The sequence below is a fragment of the Topomyia yanbarensis genome, chromosome 3, assembly GCF_030247195.1.
Source record: "Topomyia yanbarensis strain Yona2022 chromosome 3, ASM3024719v1, whole genome shotgun sequence".
Lineage (NCBI taxonomy): Eukaryota > Metazoa > Arthropoda > Insecta > Diptera > Culicidae > Topomyia > Topomyia yanbarensis.
Window position 1 is genome coordinate 328873803 of NC_080672.1, and position 22928 is coordinate 328896730.

The following is a 22928-nucleotide window of genomic DNA, read 5'->3' on the forward strand; positions in this document are numbered from 1 at the left end:
GGTGTTAAAAATCACAAAAAATGCTACGTAATTTATGGATGTAGCCTAGCTGCGAATGCAAAATCTGAAAATTATAAACTTATCGACTAGTTTTCTCCTATTATCGTGTGATTCGTCATAGATATTAATTTTGAATGGCATCAGCAAAGTAGCCAACTGTGCGGCAATAATGCTATTACTCATCAACTAGATTCTCGATCTATTCTCTCTAGTGCAACGAAAAACATGCTCAGTAATGCAACAAACAGGCTCAGTAATGTAAATCAATGCGTTTCTGAGTTGCACGATTAAGTATTTTGCGAAATATTCCAAAAAGGAATTCGCCAAGCATTCATTAAAACTACAAGTCACTCGCTGTTTACACAATATTCCTGGTTGCCAAAACTAGCAGACAAAATAACTTGGAAAACCGTGCAGCCAAATTTACTGTTTTTCTCTTCGCGTGTCTTTATATTTAAAACATCGTCTTTGCATTTTTCTAGCAATACATGTATTTTTATTTTTATTTTGAAAATCATACCAGTGTGTTCCTCAGACATTTTTACACATAGAACCACCTGAAACTTCAATATCACTTGAGCCAAACCCACAATACAGCGATTTGGAACAAAAAACTCACAATTTCTCGCTATATTTCAGTAACCAAGCAGAATTTGAAAATTCTGAAAATGCCATTTCGTAGAGGTTTTTGCAGACAAGCAATGTGGATACGTGGGCTGCAAAACGGTGAGTCGACAACCTGGAAGGAGCGTCCAACATAGCGTCCAACATAGCTGTTCTGGCATCCAGCGGCTGAGTATGAAATTCTGTATCGCGTCAGCTATACCTAAGGTGGAAGGCTCATCAGCGCGATGTAGGTAGCGCGACCCCGGTAAGGTAGCCTACCGAACCCTCCCACTTACCACGAAAAAGTGAAGAAGAAAAGAAAAACGAACGATACTTCCGGCAACCGATCCGGCTATGAAATAAGGTCAATGATTGGAAACTCGGAACATGGAATGTCAGGACTATGAATGCCGGACGAGTGAGTCTTTTGGCTCGCGAACTGCAGACGGTTGGAGTGAGCGTCGCTGCGATTCAGGAGGTGCGGTGGCCTAGAACTAGAGAACGTGAATTCAGGGCGGTGGATCCCATCGACAACACTTCCTTCAAATACAACATCTACTATAGCGGCGGCGAAAAGGCAGAACATGGAATCGGTTTCATAGTGATCGGCAAGCAGATGAAGCGTGTTATAAGGTGGAATTCGGTTAGCGAGCGAATCTGTGTATTAAGGGTACGGGGCAAATTCTTCAGCTACAGCTTGTTCAACATCTATACACCGACAAACGATAAACCCGATGACGTGAAGGACGCGTTTTACGAGTGTCTCGACAAAACCTACGGAGAGTGCCCAAAGCATGACGTGAAAATTGTCATCGGGGACGCCAACGCTCAGGTCGGTAGAGAACTTTTTCCGTCCAATCATTGGTAAAGAGAGCCTTCACTCTGTAACCAATAACAACGGCCTGAGACTAGTCTCCTTCGCTGCAGCTAGAGGGTTGACAATCAGCAGCACTTACTTTGGACGCAAAGACATCCGGATGCATCCGAATGGCGAAACTTGCAATCAAATAGACCATGTCCTGGTAGACGGCCGACACTTCTCGGATGTTATAGATGTGAGGACCTTCAGAGGACCTAACATCGACTCTGATCACTATCTCGTTGTCAGTAAGATTCGAGCACGATTATCAACCGTAGCGAACTAAAGAACTCAGCCACCGTTGCGTTTCAATATCCAACGCTTCTCAGCAGAAGGTGTGACGGACGAGTACTGCCAGAAGCTTGATGAGCAGATAAGGGGAATCAGCGTAGACGACAACCTCAACAATCTGTGGGAGTCAATCCACGGAGCGATAAGCACAGCAGCGCAAGGTACTGCTCAGAGTCGATCCAGAAACGGTTGGTTCGATGAGGAGTGCCAGAGAGTGACGGATGAGAAAAATGCTGCCAAAAGCCGGATGTTAGTGTCTGGTACCCGGCAGAACAGAGAGCGGTACAAGGAAGCAAGAGGAGCCGAAAAAAGAATTCACCGCAGAAAGAAAAGGCAGTATGAGGAGAACGTCATTACTGAGGCGCAAAACAGTATGGAACAAAATGATATGCGGAAATTGTATGAAACTGTCAATGGCGTACGGAGAAAAACAGCGCCGTCTCCCGTCATGCGCAATGACCATGAAGGTAACTTGCTGACAGACAAAACTATGGTAGCAGCCAGGTGGAGAGAGCACTTCGAGACATTGTTGAATGGAGAGAATGTTAGCGCGTCAACGAACAGAATAAGGATAAGTGGCGCTGGACAAGCTGTGGAGCCTCCAACGCTAGAAGAGGTGAAAAAGGCAATCAAAGAGCTGAAAAACTGTAAGGCTGCTGGAAAGGACGAGCTCCCGGCCGAACTTTTCAAACACAGTACTCTTTTGAAGGTATTGGAAGAAGAACTACCTGCTGACTGGCTAGAGGTCCTCATTTGTCCCTTCTACAAAAAGGGACACAGACTGGAGTGCGCCAATTATCGCTCCTCAATTCGGCGTACAAAATTATGTCACGTATTCTGTTCAACAGATTGAGACCGTTGGAGGAGTCTTTCGTCCGCGAATACCAAGGTGGTTTTCGTGAAGGCCGATCAACAACGGATCAAATGTTTACCCTGCGACAGATCCTAGATAAATTCCGGGAATACAACTTGCAGACACACCATCTGTTCATTGATTTCAAAGCGGCGTACGATTCAGTGAAAAGAAACGAGTTATGGCAGATAATGGTAGAACATGGTTTTCCGACGAAACTGATTAGGCTGATTCGTGCAACGCTGGATGGATCGAAATCAAGTGTTCGGATTTCGGAAGAGATTTCGACGTCCTTTGGATTGACGCAGGGTGATGCGCTGTCAAACTTGCTGTTCAACATTGCTCTTGAAGGTGCCATCAGGAGAGCAGGCGTGCAAAGGAACGGTACCATCGTCACTCGGTCGCATATGCTCCTAAAATTTGCGGACGATATCGATATCATTGGAATCGACCGCCGAGCCGTGGAAGAGGCATTCGTGCCTTTTAAAAGGGAGACAGCAAGAATTGGTATCACAAACAACACCAGCAAGACGAAGTACATGATAGCTGGAAGAATACGTGGGTTCAATAGTGATGTTGGTGGTGAAGTGGTGTTAGGTGGTGATAAATTTGAAGTAGTGGAAGAATTTGTGTACCTTGGAACTCTAGTGACGTGCGATAATGATGTTACCCGAGAGGTGAAAAGGCGTCTTGCAACTGCAAATAGGGCTTTTTACGGACTTCGTAGCCAGCTGAAGTCCCGTAGGTTGCAGACGAAGACAAAATTTGCGTTGTACAAGACATTGATAGTTGCCTTGTATGGCCATGAAACGTGGACGGCAGGCTGCGGTGGGCTGGTCATGTGGCACGAATGCCGGAAGAACGACAGGCGAAGATATTATTCGGTAGAGAAGAGGCCGACGACTCCGTGGCAGGCCGCGTACACGATGGCTGTTTGCAGTGGAAGAGGACCTAAAAGCACTCAATGTCCAGGGTGACTGGAAGAGATTGGCCCAGGACCGGGTGCAGTGGAGGAGAATTCTTCACGCGGCGTAGATTCAACGAAGCGAATTGTTACCCATCAAGTATGAAGTAATGTGGATACGACGTGTAGTGCCGTTAGTGGTTATTCGAAAGGACCAAAAATTACACTACAGACTGCATGTTACAGTAGTGAAAACCCACCAAACAGGTAACCTCAATTCGTGCGACTCGTGTTCATGGTGAAAAAAAGTTTAGGGAGTTTAAAGGATTCTCAATCGCCAGAAGACCCTGGGAAATGCCGGACCGAGCTCCACAGCACGTACCCCTTGTTGCGTTATACCAACAAGGCATCGGCTGCTTCGGAAATTTGGATTTGGTCAATTTGACAAATTCTCCTTACTGACGGTTCGATGGTTAGCTATCGGATTGGCGGAATTATTGCCGAATTTCAAGTAACTCAGCCCGGAATTGTTTGCTTGGTTGTTGAGTTTTCGACCGGATGGATTGGGTTTCGCTTGTTGGGAGTTCAGCGTACTGGATTGCTGAGACATTCAGTTGATGAAAGTTAGGTGAAGTTTTGCTGAGCCACGGTTAAAAAGGTCCTTCTTTGAAGAATTAGAGACAAGTGCTGCAAGTATTCCGAGAGCTGACCGCCAGCAAGAACGCGCCATCATCGTCACCAGCGCGAATAACTCGCGTACCCAAAGAAAACTATGGATCACCAATGAAACCTAGAAAATAGAGGATCGAAGGGAAGCCAATTCCGTGATAGAGAGAATCAAAAACCAGAGGAGCCAAAGTTTTAGCCCATCAACGATGCTCAGAGCGTTTGTATGTACGGACGAGCCAGCGTTTCATGTGACATGGGGCGAGCTGAATTATCCTCGGAATTATCTCAGCCGAGAATTATTCCTGAGTTCCCTACCACATCATAGAAAGTGTTGGAAAACAAGAGTGCCTCTAAAAGTGATGTTGCGTTTCGAGAACTGTATTTGGAGGGTCTAAGAGATGCCAGTCGCGCACGAGGTATGCTAGGTTCTGCCCTTGCTGTGCTAAACGAACTTGTGACACGGAGAACCATTGTCTTCTTTGTAAAAAATGGGATTCAAATCAAATTCTAGTCAGTAATGCATAGTGTAGCACAAATTAAATCTCAGCATAAATTTATCTTCTCAACTCGCACAGAACTGAATCCGACAATCGCTACGCTATAGCTATCAGTAAATCAAGCAAGCAATTTTACCTACCGCGCTTTGTTCCGTATCCACTGCACAAACAGCATAGTGTCGTTGTGGCTATTAAATTAGTTAAAATAAAAGTCCCTGTACTTCGGTAAGACAATTTCGACTGTCTTTAAGAAAACTTGTCTCACAGCTACAGTGTAGTGGTTGGGTCATCCGAGCAAATTCTCATGGACACTGACGCCATACAACGCCTTGAAAAGGCCGTAAATATAGTCTTCTAATTTTTACCTACCAAATATCCAAGAATATGCTTTTTTATGAAATCTAGCGGACCATGATGATCCTATTTAAAACACTGTCTGTTACTACAAAGCCCCTTGTACAAATTTAATCTTTTTTCCTCATACCGTACATGTAAACTAAACATCAGCCAATAGGCAATAACTCATGAGAATGTCAAATTAAAGAATCATAAAAACTATCTTAGCTTACGTCTTAAAATCTAGTGATCGATGGTGTTAAAGCGGTAAATTTACTACTAAAATTAAAACTAGTTGGAATCTTATATTAAATCTCATTTATAGGCTACAAGTGAACTCTAAAATCTAGTGGTAGAAAGAATTTAAAGATATTTCAATATACCATAGGGGTACAAAACGTGAATTACTTAAACTAAAACTTTATGAACTTATCTACTTAAAACTAATGTAGGTGTTAAATAGCGTTCTGTATTATTTCTAACCGCCCTTTATTTACTTGTTCTAAGAACACGAACAGATTAGAGGTAACATGAAACATTACACAGCAATACTGTGAATTATTCGCTAAAACCTAACCTAACTTAGCAGTATGTAGTGTAGGTAGCAAAAGATTGCTTTTCTAGAACAATCAGCATTACCATTCAGGCACCGATACTTGCTAACCCATAGATAGCCGCTCGATCATAAACTGCTGCGTCTAGTGTTTCGAAACCAACAACCAGCACCTATAGGGGAATTACGGGTAAAACCGACACTCTGGGTAAAAGCGGAGGAACCTTAAGGAACAAAACTAAGAATTGGTCGTGGGATCGCGCTATGGATAGGGAAGGAGAGAAAATATTTAGATTCAAACCTCTAATTTCGAATGTTTCCAAAGGTGGAGAAAATAACGTTTAGAATTGAAGTATCATATCGGAATGAAGAACAGATATTTTAATGCAAAATTACATCCTCAAACAATGTATTGTAATTTGATATAATGTTCAAATGACATTACGGACAATGAAATAAACATCTTACGATGTTTCAACACATTTTACTTGACTAGTGATCTGCTTTGTTATGTCAGAAATACCAAACCAGCACCTTTCTAGAAGCAAAATATAAAGATATTTTACAAAAAGTATTTTATGTGACAATCAATTTGTACATAAAGCATTTGTAATTTAATAATCGAACGAGAACCTGGAGGATAAATCTTTCGACAGGACAAGGAAAAATAATGATATATAAAGTTTTACATTAGAAAATCAATGAATTACAAACTAGAGAATCGGTATACTACGAACCTGTTAAGTTGTATAGGGCAATCAACTTCAGGTCGAATCAATCTTGACTCCCACTTTTCATGTCCAAAACTAACACCTACATATTTAATAACTGTTCAGTTCCACGGTACTGGCAGCTCTGAACGCAACCTTATTGTGGTAAATATAGCGGGTTCGGAATATTTAATATCTGTTTTCAAAGGAGAATCTGCGTTATCTGCATCCTATCTATATCAACATTACGTTCAACCGGGCAGAGATCTTTGCAATATAGCCCAGATCATTTGCTATGTACAACGTTTAATCGGAAGCTGCCATAATCCCACAGACTGCCCAAAAACCAGCAATTCACTGCCTCTATTCCCATTGCGGCTTTCGAAAATTAGACGTTTCCATTATTCTTTTTCGTCTGCGAGATAGATCGTCGCCCTGGTTCCACCCACCACCATCCACCGAGAAATCCAGAAGTAAGTACATTGTCGACGTGTAAATAATCCCAGGCAAGTTACCTACCTTGTTCGTTGATTGATTAGGCGTTTTGATAAGCGTAGTCTTTTATCGGGTGTTATTGATACTCAAAGCTATCTGCGATTACAGCTACACCAATATAAGCGGAACACGGAATGGACTGCTCACTTTTACACAATACACGTGACGGAATCGTCCACAAGAAAATACCTACTTCGTTCGCTACTGGAGCCGCGACGGAAGAAACATCCACCGGTTGCTTTCGAGCGGGAACTTCTTCACAACTCACTGCACTGCCTTTCTACCACGTTAACTACAAACTATTCACTGCAAATATGCAACGGGTTAGCGCAGAACATACCTGACCTCACACAAAATAAAAATGCACTTTTGAGTCTTTTACAGCACATCCAGAAGCAGAGCCGCGAGCTTCATTCGCGTTGGCTGACAGTCGAATTCACGTCCACCGCGCAGTGTGTTCCTCAAGTTCCCAGAACTATCTAACTGACGTTTGATTGCGTGTGTATTTGTGAGGCCACAGCCCAAAATCAATGCGCTATACTAAGGTGAGGAGTTCGTTCGGCTCTGACGGAGTTACAAATAAACAATAATTTAGCAAGACATAATAATTAAGAACTAGGTAACAGATGTCTAGTAATAAATTATTAGAACAAGGCAAAGGTTTTCGGAGCGACTTAATTGTTTAAAGATTTCCTGAACTTTCCTGAAGCTTTTATTCTCAGGTGATACGATTATCTAAAACGCCCATCAGCCATGCTATGGTTTTAAAAACGATAGCTAACAACATTGTTTACTATTTATTATGGCGATGTTGCTTGAAGCGAAACTGAGTCAGTTTCTAACCCTAACTGCTGTCAAAATGTATGAACTGACAGCAGTTGGTGTTAGAACCTGACTCAGTTTCGGGTTCAAGCAAAAACGCCATTAGTGATGATAATTGAATTGCTCGAAATGCACGTTTTGACAGTTTCAGTGCTCGATAAAATCAAAACAAAACATCGCCAGCAGCATAACTACAGGAACAAATCAATACAGAAACATAAATGTTGTTGCCAGAATTATAGAAAGTTTCGAAAATAGAGCATGCAGAGTTGCCAGCTACATCAAATTGATCGGAATTCGAGCAAAAATGGATTGAGATTGGATAAATTTGTTGATTTTTTTTTTTAATATTCTAACAATACTCGATGCGATCGAATTTTTTTTTAAATTTTCTAAAATTGCCGAAAAAAATGAAAATTTATACAAAATCGAACGGAATATAACAATTACTCTGAAGTGACGTTCCCCTCGTAACCACCCCCCTTTTCTATTGTAAAATTCGATTATACATTAAAATTTGCTGTTGAAACGTTAAAGCTTATTGTTCTTGTATTGTAGCATAACATTAGAATTAACTGTAAATTATTTTAAAATTACTGTACTGTCACAATGCAAAACCATGGTTTTGTTACTGTACATTTCTATTCGGGTACTCTCCATGTATTTAAAACACAGTTCTAAACTAAGGGCAGATCACTGGTGATGCATTTTTAAAAATCAGCGAAATTAAATGCATTTATTTCCATCAAAATAGAAATTCATAATGTATTTTGCGTTGCGTGCAATGTTGTTTGCGTTGCGTGTAAGACGTCAAAACCAACGTTGTCAAAACCCTACAGAAAAATTAGCCCTACATTTAACAAAACGTCGAACAAAATGGATCAGCGTAGGACGTTTGTTAAACAAACTTTTCTGCGAGGGAGTGCAAAGCTGATGCAAAAATGTAAATTAAATGCATTTTTTCTTATTTGATGCAAATTTGTTATACATTCTTAGAGTGATCTGCCCCTAGGTTCTAAACGAGTTTTAAAATCAGCAACAAATAGAACGGCTCAGTATAACACACGGAAACGAAAAACTACCTAAAATTAACTTCCTTTGACTCAATCTCGTGGTATCGTGGGGGAACTTAAAATTAGGTAAACCGTGTTGAAGGTAGTTTCCATTTAACCACGGCAAAAATTACAACTCATTGATAGGTTTTACATTTCTTATAAAAGAAATGTATAGAATTCGCTCAAACTTTCAAGATTTTTTCCGAGGCCCGGAGGGCCGAGTCTTATATACCAATCGACTCAGCTCGACGATTTGGGACAATGTCTGTGTGTGTCTGTGTGTGTGTGTATGTAACGGACAAATTCTCATTCGTGTTTCTCAGCAATGGCTGAACCGATCTTATCCAAACCAATTTTAAATGAAAGAACTAAAAAACAGTATGAACGCTATTAATTTGTTTTTGATTCTGATGTTTAGTTTCCAAGATATGAATGTTTGAATGTGTAAAAATGGCGTTTTTTGCAGTTTCTTGGAATTATTTGCCGAAGTTGACAATATAGATTAACAATTTATATGTTTTTAGATAGCTTTAACAAATACCTTTCGAACAAGCTATAGATTGTTGAAATCGGACTATTATCAAAAGAGATATTTAACATTAAATGCGGACGAAAGATTTTTATCATTACCCATTGCCAGAAATATGACCAAAAACATGTAATCTATTTTTAACGCCAAAACGGCTTATTTTAGGTCAATAGTATCTTCGGAGAATTTAATGAAGGCATTATGCCCTTTCTTTTGGTATTGTGCTTTTGCTGATTCATCCCCCTATGAGTGAGATATTTTTACAAATTTTCTTGGAAGTGATTATATCGAAACGAAGCCTTCAGCAAATTTGTAGCTCTTACTTTTGCGAATAACTTTACTGAAGACTTCAAATATCTATTTTGAATACTTTAAAAGTTATGGCTTGTTGTTTGTGGATTACTCTTTGTCGCCTATTTATTGTTCAATATAGTAATAATCCATTGAAATAAGCCAAACATTATTTCGATAAAACGAATTTTGTATTTCATTTTTCTATCTACAACCGCTAGAAATAATCACCGAACACTTCCAAGTTGTCTGGAAGGAACTTGATAACTTATCAGTGCAAAAATGTTCATTTGTGCGAACCTTCTGACTGCAATTTTTCTAACTCATGACCATCGGATCGATCTGAAACACATCGGAAAATGAAAAGCGAAATAAATAACTCCAAGCAATGGCGTTTCCAAGAGAAGGTTTTGGGGTTTAACACCATACAACGCCCCCCCCCCCCACCACACCCAAAAAAAAATGGATTGAAGTTGAAAATTTATTGATGCAGACTGATTCAATTCAATATTACAATAACAATTATCTGATCCGTACATTGATATCCTGTTGTTGTAAACATCATGAGGACTTTTGATAAATTGTCGGAATGGGGTCCTGATATGTAACTGATCTATTGGTCTTGATTTCACAGTTGTCTAATTGCATCAATATCAAAATCCTGCCTGAAAACATTCCAATAGAAAATTCCAGAGTTCTGTAATCAATCATAATCCTCAGATTTCTTTTCAAATTGAGCTCGTTTTTGTAGAGATGTACTGTAATAAGGGTCTTTATTTAATAGGAAGCGAAGTTAAAATTGATTTAATGTCTATGAAACATAGAACAGCTCACCAAAAAAAATGCATAACTTTCAACATTTGCTAAAATGTTTTTGCCTTTCTCATTCACTCTAAAATTCGTCAATCTAATCCCGACCGGGAGGGCCGAATGTCATATGCCAATCGACTCAGTTCGTCGAGATCGGAAAATGTCTGTGTGTGTATGTATGTATGTGTGTATATGTGTGTATGTGGAAAAAAATGTGACCTCTGTTAATCAGAGATGGCTGGATCGATTTGCACAAAGTTAGTCTCAAATGAAAGGTACAACCTTCCCATCGGCTGCAATTCATTTTTTTATTGATTGGACTTCCGGTTCCGGAGTTACGAGTTGAAGAGTGCAATCACACAGCAAATTCCCATATAAACTGAAATGAAAATTTTTCAAAATCAAATTTGTATTTTTGATGCCAAATGACTTTATAATGCATGAAACATCGAGATTTGATGTACACTCGAAAAAAATAATGTTTGACAAAAATTGATTTTTTTGGGACATTTTTGCCTTTCTCATATAGAAAGGTTATCCAATCACTCTAAAAATCGTCAATCATACCGGCCCGGAGGGAGTATGCAGTAAGTGGTTGCTACTTTAAAATTAAAACTAGTTTAAAATTTCTTAACAAGTTGAAAATTTTCGGCAGGACCCGAACCTCCCGGATCTTACTATGTGATACTGAAACATCGCTTGAAACCAGCGGCGGTCAGTATCTCAAGATCGTGGCTGTCGATCCATTGTACGTATGTGCAAATCGAACTGAACATGTAATATTTAATTCCACCATTGTATTGAACATAACCAGCCATGGAATCGTAGTCTGGACAAATGAGAAAAGCACAATTGCACCACTAGATGGATTAAAACAGGTTTTCATTTTGGGAATGCGTCGAGTTGAGACGAAAACGTAATATGATTAATAACGAGGATAACACTTTCCGAATGAAGAGAGAAATTTATGAAAAATTACGATTTCCATTCGACTCTAGCAGGTTCTGATCGATTTTGATGAGAATTTGATTTTTGTTGTATGACCAATTATATGTATAGGTCAAATGTTCAAAAACAGTAATTTAAGGTCAAGATAACATCATTTTGAAACCGCCAATTTCGGAGGGTTAGTATCTTCGATGAGTTTTACAAACGTTAAACAGCGCATCATTTGATAAAATAATTTTGACGGTATATCGTCCAAGAAGTATTTATGGTGAATTTTCTCAGGTTAATATTCATGACTACAATAAAGTCTCAACAAATTCGCTAAAAACACGAACTCTGTTACTATTTTTTGAAAAATTAATTCTGCATAATTTTAAAACTTCAAAAATTACGGTTTCGGAATTATGCCGTTTGGACAGTAAGATCGATTTTCACCAAACCCCCACCAATTGTAAAATTGGTATTGTAAACAAAATGTAAGGGTGATACTTCAATGCTGATAGGTGGGACCGAAAAAGTAAACAATCGTCAAAGGGGCGATACTATCATTTTGTCAATTTCAATAGCAAACACAAATTTTAATTTAATAATTTCAAATACTTCATGAAGTTTTGGGTTTCGATCACTGAATCATGCAATCTAGGATGTAAAAAACACAATATTTCTTAAATAGGAAATAAAACCAAGTCTGGAAATATTCACTGTTGATTTTCTTTGAATGGTGTCACTGCTAGTATCGCTTTTTTCCAGAAAAAGCGTTGATATTTAGGTCTCAGTCGCGTTGAAAATTTGAGTAAAGTATAAACTTCATTCCGATTCAAAAAAAAATTCGATTTTTTGGCTCAGTACAATATACATAACCCCTTTAGGAAAATTTAGTTTTCCCACCACAATGCATTGATTGAGGAATTTAGATATTTTATTAACAGAGCATTAGCAATAATTCGTTTTTATGTCTATTTTATGGGCCACTTTTTCGCTTTCCCATTGATTTGGTTTGAGATTTCTAGCACTGATGTTGTCCTATGCTGATTTGAGCGATTCTTTGTGTCCTGCCACAATCCCATGTAGTATGTGTTATCAAAAACATCGCGAAGCATCAAGTTCTAAATGTTCTCAAACGATATAATATCCGAAGAGAGTGATAAGAGTTATAAGAAATGTCTCATCACACTGTTAGGTGGATTAAAAGCGTTTTTTATACTCAAATTTAAGTTGAATTTACCTAATTTTGAGTATACCCCAAACAACTCAAAAGTACCTTCCTCCACGGAAGACCTCGACTGAGTCGAATCTCTCGTTTTGTTTTTGACAACACTAATAAGTGCGAAAGCGACGCACAACTCAAAAGTAAGCTAAAAGAACTTATGCTGCAGGTTGTTTTATTTAACCGTGCAGTTTTAAATTTTAAAACAAAACTGTTCGAAATTATGAAACAAAACGCTCTGCTGCGCTGCCAAAAAAGAAAGCGGACGAACATGGTCAGGCTATAGTTACTATTAAAGACGCTGAATCCCTCTGGAAAAAGACTCGCCAACTCTAACTTATTCTTATTATTTATCAGTAAGTGTCATTCCAATGGAGCATGAGACCTGTCAAAAGCCCTCAATCCGAAGAAAATCGCTTCGAATCCTTCTGGAACGAGGACCATTGACAGGTCTCGTGCTCGATTGGAATGACCCTGACAGATAAATGGTAAGCAAACGATTGACGTGTCGAGTCTTTATCCAGAGGGATCCAGCGTCGTTAGTTACTATATTCATAGTTAGGCGGAGACACTGAGCGAAGCCAATTGAACATATCAAATGCCGGAGCCAATCGAGCATGACGTCACATAACATGTTCTCTTTGAATGTATATGGAAAAGGTATTGTGATTATGGTCATAACTATTTTACTTTTATCTTGTGTTATCGAGTGTAGAGAAACGAAAAGAACCAATTTTTTCTGTAACAAACGAGATATTCGCACAAGTATGAAATCATATCATCAGATCTTCGAATTGGTTTTTCTATTCGTGCATGTAAAGTTCTTACTTTCGACGACAATGAAATTATTAAGCTAGAGCTTGAACATTTACATGGGATGCCAGTGTTTTCTTCCTGAAAAAAGAGCTGCCAGTTTTCCGGCTTTTGTGTCCGCCTAACTCTTAATATAGTAATTCTAGATCAGGCGATTTAAACAATTTGACGTTTGACTCAACTCGCCTGTGCAAATTACTCCTAGGAACAAATCTCGACAAACATATGATTACGGCGTAAAAGCCAACTGTCAAATTTCTCTTAAAAAGGAAATTCCGGATAAACCGTTACTGGCCGAACACAGCTCACAGCACTAAATGGAAGAGAAAACCTTTCTCTTTGGTTTACTACCAACATTTGTGATTGGCGAGTGACCGTTTTTGCGGAATTTTCATGCTAAGTGAATTTTCACAGTTGGCTTTTACGCCGGAATCATATGTTTGTCGAGAAATGCAATTTGCGAATGCGATTTAAAGGCAATTTCAATACTAAGACAAATTTTCTGGCGACTGAAATGGACTTGGTTGTTTTTTGCGTTTTTCAAACATGGCTGATCATGTTTGGTTTAAACAATTGGCATGTTCTCGCTTGCATTTTGTTTGTCTAGTGCACTTCATTTAGTCAGCGAATGTGGGAATTTGTGGAATCGTGTGTAAGTATAGTGGAACAAGATCTCTGACCTAAAGTCTTAATGAAAGTCAGATTGTGGTAAGTTTTGGTGTGCAAGACCTTAACCATTGATTCTTCCTATAGTTTGGTGGTGATTACCTATTATACTGATAAGTTTGTGTGACTAGATAATGAATCCGAAAATGAGAATTATTTGTAATTTTGCATATTAGATAATTAAGGGCGATTAAATGGCGCGTTCCCTGGCGATATAACGTCGACTCGTTGTGCTTCTGGATTGTTTACATATTTTTGGTTGCCAACACTAGTAAACCGTATGTTCTGCCACACCTATATATACTTCATGACTAAACATTTTCATGCATGCTCAAACTTGAGGCTCCGGAATGGGTTTAACTGGTAGGGCTCTATTATTTCATTAGAGTGGCACAAAAAATAATTTGTCGTGCAGGTTTTAAAGAAATGTGTATCCTCTAAATTCCTGTTTGGATATCTATACGCAGGAAAATTTAGCATATTTAAACCAACAATATGCGTTATTAAATCCAATAATTTATTGTTTATCACATTAATTAACAAAATTATGGATTTGAAAATATTTTTATTAGAACAGCAATAAATATTTGCTTTCAATAAAAACAGTTTGAATTTCAATTTTTTTTATTTCAGTAACAAAATTATTAAAAAAGGGAACGATAATTTTTTATTGAAACAATAAAGAAATTTTATTGAATTCAATAAACAAATTCATTGTCTCCTGACCAATAATTTTATTTATTGAATTTAACCCATATCAAAGATAAACTCAAGGTCATGAGGATGACATGACGTCATATTGGTGTAGTCAACATAAAAAACTTTGTTTGTAGCATAATTAACGAAATTTGCCTAAATACAAACGAGGAGCACTTTAGTTTGCATCAAATCAAAGAAAGTGTGCATTGTTTTTTATTGTTTACTGCTACTGCTGTTTGTTGATGACATTTCAAGCGATTTTGACGTTGTCAAACTGACTGACCCCCATTGATCGGTAGAAAAACGATGTTGCTTATTGTCAAACTCTGTATGTAGAGATAGTGACGCCAGTTGCCTGCTCAAGATAGAATGGCCACGACTATTTCATGTTCCATTCAAATGTGTCCCCTCGGTTATTCTGGTGCACTGTCAAATTGGCAGTCTGATGCTCAAACAACCGTTAATGTATCGTAGGCATGACAACTATCGTTTATTGACATGATAATGATGATGATGATATATTGAAGCCACCATCAGTGCAAGGGCTACGCCAATGGCTGCAGTTGCTTTAAACAGCAAGGACAAAATTATGCTAGCGATCGACTTTCATTTTATTGCTGTTTGAAGGGCCAAAAAGGATTGGATCCATAAGCAGTTGTTCTTATGCGCACTCCACAGGGACAGTCCCAAGGGACTAAGAATCTCCTTCCAGCAATAACATCCAGCTATTCGAATAGCATAATTTGCAATAATCGTTAAGACACTGCCTGATGGTTTGTGTGAGTAGAGCGCGTCAAACTTATCGTGCCGTGACAGATAAATATAAAAGCATCAACAACCCATTCCAAAAGAATTAGATGGTCAATACTGCTATTCCTATCTTCTGACTAGGGACAAGCGTTCCACGTACCCCAATCCAAGACACAGTTCGAATGATGCTCTGATGCACCCTCCCCATCCCAGCGTATTTGTTATGAAATACAATGTAAATGGTCAAAATGGAATATAGTGGAACAAATGAAATATAAATGATAAGTAACACAAAATTTTATGTGTTCATATGTTGTACTTATAATATGCTAATTTATTAATTATGTTGAAAAAGCCATTTAATTAAACGATATAGTGACCATCCAATAACCGTTAATTATAGTACTCTCCAAAATAGCAAAAATATCGTATGACAAGGGATTGTTGCTTGAATAATCCCAATCAGTTCATAACACACTCCTAAGGCCTTGTTGCAGAAAGTTATACCACGGATTTGATTTATATAAGAATATAATAAATTGTAATGAGCATATGGCATATATTAATATATTGAATAGTTAAAATATTACTAATAATTAATTGGGTTCACATTGGGTTCTTTGAATCTAGTTTTCGGTGAGCCAAAAAAAGTTGATTCTTTTGTATGAGACCTTGGCGTATTTAATTTGTATTTGGTCTTATAATGCGTCAAACCGAAAACTGAATCTGTACCCGTATGTTGGACATTGTCTTCAGCGAATGGTAACGTCTACGTCATCAATACCACGGTTTATAGGCTATCTCTATTCATTACCACTAACAATTTTGAAGCATGCTAGAACCTTGTTTAGAGGAACTTTGGAAATACATACAAATCCTGCAGCAGTGCACAAAATTAGTCGTTTAAGTCGCATCCCAGTTGAAGCCCCGAAATGGAGGCCTTTACAAAAACAGTAGTGTTGTAAACATTTGGGACTAATGATAATGTAATGAAAAAATGCATCTAAAGCGGCCCTTACACGATCAATATTTTTGTCAATACTAGAAAGTATTGATAAAAGTATTGAACGGAACGGAAAAAGTTGGATTGACGATGTGCAATTCAAATGAGATTAATGTATTGAGACAGTATCGTTAATACTAGTAAGTATTGACAAAAGTATTGTACGCTTGACGAACAACAACTGTAGTGCAGCAAATCGCTATGAAACTCATTCCCTCACTCTATAATGTTATTTACTCAAACAATTTCCACGTTGTTAATGCATCAACACATCACCATGTCTGGTTCGATTTTTTCAGCATGCCATGGAAACGGAAACAACTGTTATCAGTTAGTCAACAGCGAAGGAATGTTTTGTTTAGTCTTCTCAAAATTTTCAGTTATTTAAAGCATCTAAACTATGGATAAAATAACCAAGACCAAAACTAAAACTGTTCAGGAGTTGCCGACACTGGATGCCATGTTCACATCATACGCCAAGTATAAGCCCGCACTCAACTCATTCCAAGGTGACGGTCAACGGATACTGCTGTCGCAAAGCGACGCATGGATGCAACAAGCACAACTTATCGGAAAAGAACGCCCGTTCACCCTCACCGAAACAGGGGTAACCTTCTTCACGTTTAGGTAGGTTCGTACATTCAGGTATTTGCTTGGGGTGGGAGTGAGAGACTCAGAAAAAGCGGAACTGGTTTAGAGGTACTTGTTGATTTCATGTTCATGTTGCTAATTTGTTTTTTTCAGCAAATCGACACTGAATTTCGATGAGTTTCAACAGTTTCTGGAGAAGTTGTGTGCCAGCAAACACGTTGGCTTGGAGGAAGTTAAGCGAATGTTGGTTAGCTGTGGTCCCCCAGGGTTGATTTCCTGACAGTACAGAAGCCACACACTGATTTCCTACCTGAATCATATCATCGGAGACGCATACACTTGAAAGTTTAAAAGTTGTGTTCTATTTTTGAAATGTCCTTTTATGATCATTTGATTAAATTTTGGGTAGTGTATTTCGAAGATTTTAAATCGAGTAACAATAATGGTTCAAAATTATTTATCATCCCATAATTGTGAGTTCACCATAAAGTATTCCAAGCAAAGACCTAGTTACCCTAGGCGAAAATTAACATGAACTTGATGCGCAACAAATTCTTTTCAATTTTTTTTAATGTAGAATACATTTAAGGTTTCAATATAGGGGTCCCGTTTCAAAATATCGGCTGCGGCGCCGCGTCAGATTTTGAACGTTAATAACTTTTATCATACTTAACAGAATGATTTGATTTTTAGACCAATTTGTTGCAAATATGTTCCTCTATGCTGTATTAAAATTTGAAGTATATATAACATGTACTAATAACAAAAAAAATGTGTTTTGAAAAATCTTTCGAAAACGACTCGGAAAAGTGAAAATTTTCAGCCCATCCCGCACAGAGCCGTCGTTATGGTAGACCAACCGAACAATAAAACAAATGAAAAGTTTATATATAGGTCCATTACATGTTTGTTCGTATGGTTATTCGCATTGGGTTGCTTGACGAGAGCACTTGGTGGGGGAAAGACGGCATATTCCTTTGGTTAGGCCATTAGAAGCCGGACGGAAAGGAAAGGCTCATGCACGGCACGAGAACGAGCGAGAAAGCGATAGTAGTGCATATTAGCGCGATTATATAAATATCTGTCGGTCGGTTTTTCTCATCATTCGTATTCGTTCAAGCACTAGCAAGCAGCCAGTCCACCGAAGAAAAGCAGTCGGCGATGACGACGGCGGAAAAAGTGCCCCAGCTACTGGTGACTCATCGCAACCCGATCAGGAACTGTCGCCCTGCAAGAATTTCGCCCCAACTAAAGGGCAACAGAGTAGGCTATCGTTCCAGCGTCTGGGTCGTGAGATTGTGCAGGACTGCAAAGTCGAGCTACGCTTACAAAGCTCAGTCGTAATGATGCCCCGAGAAGCCAACGATGCCTACTTGGTCGGTTTGTTCGAGAATGCAAAATAGTGCTTTCTAGCTCACCGTGTCCGCGGGGAGTGCGTCTGAATTATGCTCCCGCAATAAAACAATAAACGGTTCTTTACAGGACCAATTAATTGTGTTCTAATAAGAGTTAAACTGAAATTTACATTTTATGGTGTATAACAAATAATTTTCAGAAAGCAATATAAGAAATACGATGTGTGGAAAGAAAGAAAGAGAATTTAAATTATCTTCTCTCGCTCGTTTTCGTGCACTGCTTTTCCATTCCTTTCTGCTGCTACTACCATCATAACTAAAACGAATGTGCGTGTTCCCCCACCATCTCATGACCAGTGTTGCCACAATTGCATGTCGCTATTACAATTTGAATTATTTTATTGATCCTCTCTAGTATTGATAAAATATAGAACGTGCAAAGTACACTAGTCGCATGCTTTTATTCGAACTTTTTGGCAGCCTCCGTTGATTAACTGCATAAATCGATTTGTTTGTGCAGCTCCTTGCTAGTAGCAAACTAAATAGCCTTTATCAGCGCTAACAAATAACACGAAAGAATTTAAATTTGTGAAAATCTTTTCCTTCCTTCTTTTCAAATCTGCAACATTCTTTGAAAATATTGTTTGAATGTTGTTATTGAAAAACTGAACATGCAAGTTTGCTAGCATTGGCCACTAGATTGAAGGCGATGGAAAGACAGAATATTCGTTTTGGTTATGCTAGTATTGGTAGCCGAACGGAAAGGAAAGGCGCAGGAATGGCACGAAAACGAGCGAGAGAGCGATAGTAGTGCTTTCTCGTATATGAATATTGGTCGTTCGGTTTTTCTCATCATTCGTATTCGTTCAAGCACTAGCAAGCAGCCAGTCCACCGAAGGAAAGCAGTTGGCAATAGCGACGGACGGAAAAAGTGCCCCAGCTACTGGTGACTCATCGGAACTGTCGCCCTGCAAGAATTTCGCCCCAACTAAAGGGCAACAGAGTAGGCTATCGTTCCAGCGTCTGGGTCGTGAGATTGTGCAGGACTGCAAAGTCGAGCTACGCTTACAAAGCTCAGTCGTAATGATGCCCCGAGAAGCCAACGATGCCTACTTGGTCGGTTTGTTCGAGAATGCAAAATAGTGCTTTCTAGCTCACCGTGTCCGCGGGGAGTGCGTCTGAATTATGCTCCCGCAATAAAACAATAAACGGTTCTTTACAGGACCAATTAATTGTGTTCTAATAAGAGTTAAACTGAAATTTACATTTTATGGTGTATAACAAATAATTTTCAGAAAGCAATATAAGAAATACGATGTGTGGAAAGAAAGAAAGAGAATTTAAATTATCTTCTCTCGCTCGTTTTCGTGCACTGCTTTTCCATTCCTTTCTGCTGCTACTACCATCATAACTAAAACGAATGTGCGTGTTCCCCCACCATCTCATGGCCAGTGTTGCCACAATTGCATGTCGCTATAACAATTTGAATTATTTTATTGATCCTCTCTAGTATTGATAAAATATAGAACATGCAAAGTACACTAGTCGCATGCTTTTATTCGAACTTTTTGGCAGCCTCCGTTGATTAACTGCATAAATCGATTTGTTTGTGCAGCTCCTTGCTAGTAGCAAACTAAATAGCCTTTATCAGCGCTAACAAATAAAACAAAAGAATTTAAGTTTGTGAAAATCTTCTCCTTCCTTCTTTTCAAATCTGCAACATTCTTTGAAAATATTGTTGGAATGTTGTTATTGAAAAACTGAACATGCAAGTTTGCTAGCACTGGCCACTAGATTGAAGGCGATGGAAAGACAGAATATTCGTTTTGGTTATGCTAGTATTGGTAGCCGAACGGAAAGGAAAGGCGCAGGAATGGCACGAAAACGAGCGAGAGAGCGATAGTAGTGCTTTCTCGTATATGAATATTGGTCGTTCGGTTTTTCTCATCATTCGTATTCGTTCAAGCACTAGCAAGCAGCCAGTCCACCGAAGGAAAGCAGTTGGCAATAGCGACGGACGGAAAAAGTGCCCCAGCTACTGGTGACTCATCGGAACTGTCGCCCTGCAAGAATTTCGCCCCAACTAAAGGGCAACAGAGTAGGCTATCGTTCCAGCGTCTGGGTCGTGAGATTGTGCAGGACTGCAAAGTCGAGCTACGCTTACAAAGCTCAGTCGTAATGATGCCCCGAGAAGCCAACGATGCCTACTTGGTCGGTTTGTTCGAGAATGCAAAATAGTGCTTTCTAGCTCACCGTGTCCGCGGGGAGTGCGTCTGAATTATGCTCCCGCAATAAAACAATAAACGGTTCTTTACAGGACCAATTAATTGTGTTCTAATAAGAGTTAAACTGAAATTTACATTTTATGGTGTATAACAAATAATTTTCAGAAAGCAATGAAATACGATGTGTGGAAAGAAAGAAAGAGAATTTAAATTATCCTCTCGCTCGTTTTCGTGCACTGCTTTTCCATTCCTTTCTGCTGCTACTACCATCATAACTAAAACGAATGTGCGTGTTCCCCCACCATCTCATGACCAGTGTTGCCACAATTGCATGTCGCTATTACAATTTGAATTATTTTATTGATCCTCTCTAGTATTGATAAAATATAGAACGTGCAAAGTACACTAGTCGCATGCTTTTATTCGAACTTTTTGGCAGCCTCCGTTGATTAACTGCATAAATCGATTTGTTTGTGCAGCTCCTTGCTAGTAGCAAACTAAATAGCCTTTATCAGCGCTAACAAATAAAACAAAAGAATTTAAGTTTGTGAAAATCTTCTCCTTCCTTCTTTTCAAATCTGCAACATTCTTTGAAAATATTGTTGGAATGTTGTTATTGAAAAACTGAACATGCAAGTTTGCTAGCACTGGCCACTAGATTGAAGGCGATGGAAAGACAGAATATTCGTTTTGGTTATGCTAGTATTGGTAGCCGAACGGAAAGGAAAGGCACAGGAATGGCACGAAAACGAGCGGGAGAGCGATAGTAGTGCTTTCTTGTGTTTTCATATATGAATATTGGTCGGTCGGTTTTTCTCATCATTCGTATTCGTTCAAGCACTAGCAAGCAGCCAGCAGGGTTACCACATATACAGATTATTCTGTATTTTACAGATTTTTCAAGATAAATTGCGACCCAGATTCTGTATATACAGATTACAGATTTTAGACTAAAATACAGATTTTACAGATTTTCAGTGTAGGTTTGTAGTACCCAGACTATTAGAATTTCGAATGACACTTAAAAAGAATCCGATGCAGTTCAGACCTTAAGCAACCGCTAAGGCGTGGAACAAAAACGCCAAATTTAGATATTCCATTGTCAAAATATAGTTTTTTTGGAAGCTCCTAGGTAATTTTTGAATACAGATTTTTGATTCAGAATTTTTCTCCCAAGATACAGATTTCCAGATTTTTTTACGAAAAAATACAGATTTCTATGTGGCAACCCTGGCAGCCAGTCCACCGGAGGAAAGCAGTTGGCGATGATGACGGTCCGCAAAAGTGCCCAGCTACTGGTGGCCCATCGCAACCAACTACCGATCAGGAACTGTCGCCATGCTAGTATTTCGCCCCAACTAAAGGGCAACGGAGCAACTAATCCGCTGGCTAACATTCCAGCGTCTGGTTCGTAAGGTTGTGTATTACTTCAAAGTCGAGCTACGCTTACAAAACTCAGCCGTAATGAAGCCACTGATGCCTACTTGGTCGGTTTGTGGGAGTGGGCGTAAATTACAATAAAAGCAACGGTTCTTTTCAGGACCAATCAATTGTGTTCTAGTGAGAGTTAAACTGAAACTTTTATTTTAAGGTGTGTAGCAAATTTTCAACAAACAACATAATACGTTGGGTGGAAAGAAGTAGCTTGCACACGGAACAAAAATTTAAATTATCCTCTCGCTCGTTTCGTGCACTGCTTTTCCATTCCTTTCTACTGTTATTATCAGTATTACCAAAACGAATGTGTTGTTGCATGTGTTTAAGAGAAACGTTGAAGTCGCATGCTTCTATTCAAGCTTTTTGGCAGCCCCCGTGAACTAACTGCATTAAATGATTTTTTGTGCAGCTCCGTGCTAGTAGTAAACAAAATGGCCCTACCAGTGTCTGATTCGTGAGATTGTGCAGGATTTCAAAGTCGAGCTAAGCTTATAAAGTTCAGCCGTAATGGTACCCGAAGAAGCCAGTCTTGTCGTTTTGTTCGAGGCTACAAAACAGTTCGCCAGGCACGTATCTATCATGCCAAAAATATCCAACGATCCAGCGCATCACCATCAACACCAACGCCGATACCAAAGGTTCTTTTCAGAACCACCATTATTACCATAGAGAATTATTTGAAAATTTCCCATTCAAACGTGATTCTGTTGAATATTATTAGTTTTAAATTAACGTCTCGAATTGAAATCACGACGCTCCGGTTATGTGACAGACATTACCCACCCATCTTTTTTTATTGTGACCACGACACCCCATTTCAATATTTCTGAATGAACAGAAGGTCGAGTTTGGAAAGTTTGTAACTTTCATTGTACTTAACCAAATTACACAATGTTCGCACTAATGATTCAGAAATATGATCAGGAATCTTCTATTAGATTTGTAAGTATGTAT

General features: G+C 38.9%; 2 protein-coding genes across 4 annotated transcripts in view; one reads left to right on the top strand and one right to left on the bottom strand.

Annotated features, from left to right (window-relative positions):
• The window catches only part of LOC131686753 (zinc transporter foi), an 88416-nt gene extending 81197 nt beyond the window's left edge, over nucleotides 1-7219 (bottom strand). The window contains exon 1 of one of the 3 annotated variants that reach the window (XM_058970707.1): nucleotides 6967-7219. The gene's annotated coding sequence lies outside the window, so the exon portion shown is untranslated. Of the gene's footprint in view, nucleotides 1-6797; nucleotides 6939-6966 lie in introns of those variants that run through there. The other 2 variants (XM_058970706.1, XM_058970705.1) reach the window with 2 other exon arrangements.
• A 9499-nt stretch (nucleotides 7220-16718) lies between these two features.
• Nucleotides 16719-17280, top strand: LOC131687222 (uncharacterized). The gene is made up of 2 exons (XM_058971278.1): nucleotides 16719-16993; nucleotides 17111-17280. Exons 1-2 carry the CDS (start codon nucleotides 16767-16769, stop codon nucleotides 17235-17237), a joined length of 354 nt encoding a protein of 117 aa, XP_058827261.1. The 5' UTR covers nucleotides 16719-16766; the 3' UTR covers nucleotides 17238-17280.
• Nucleotides 17281-22928: the final 5648 nt, after the last annotated feature.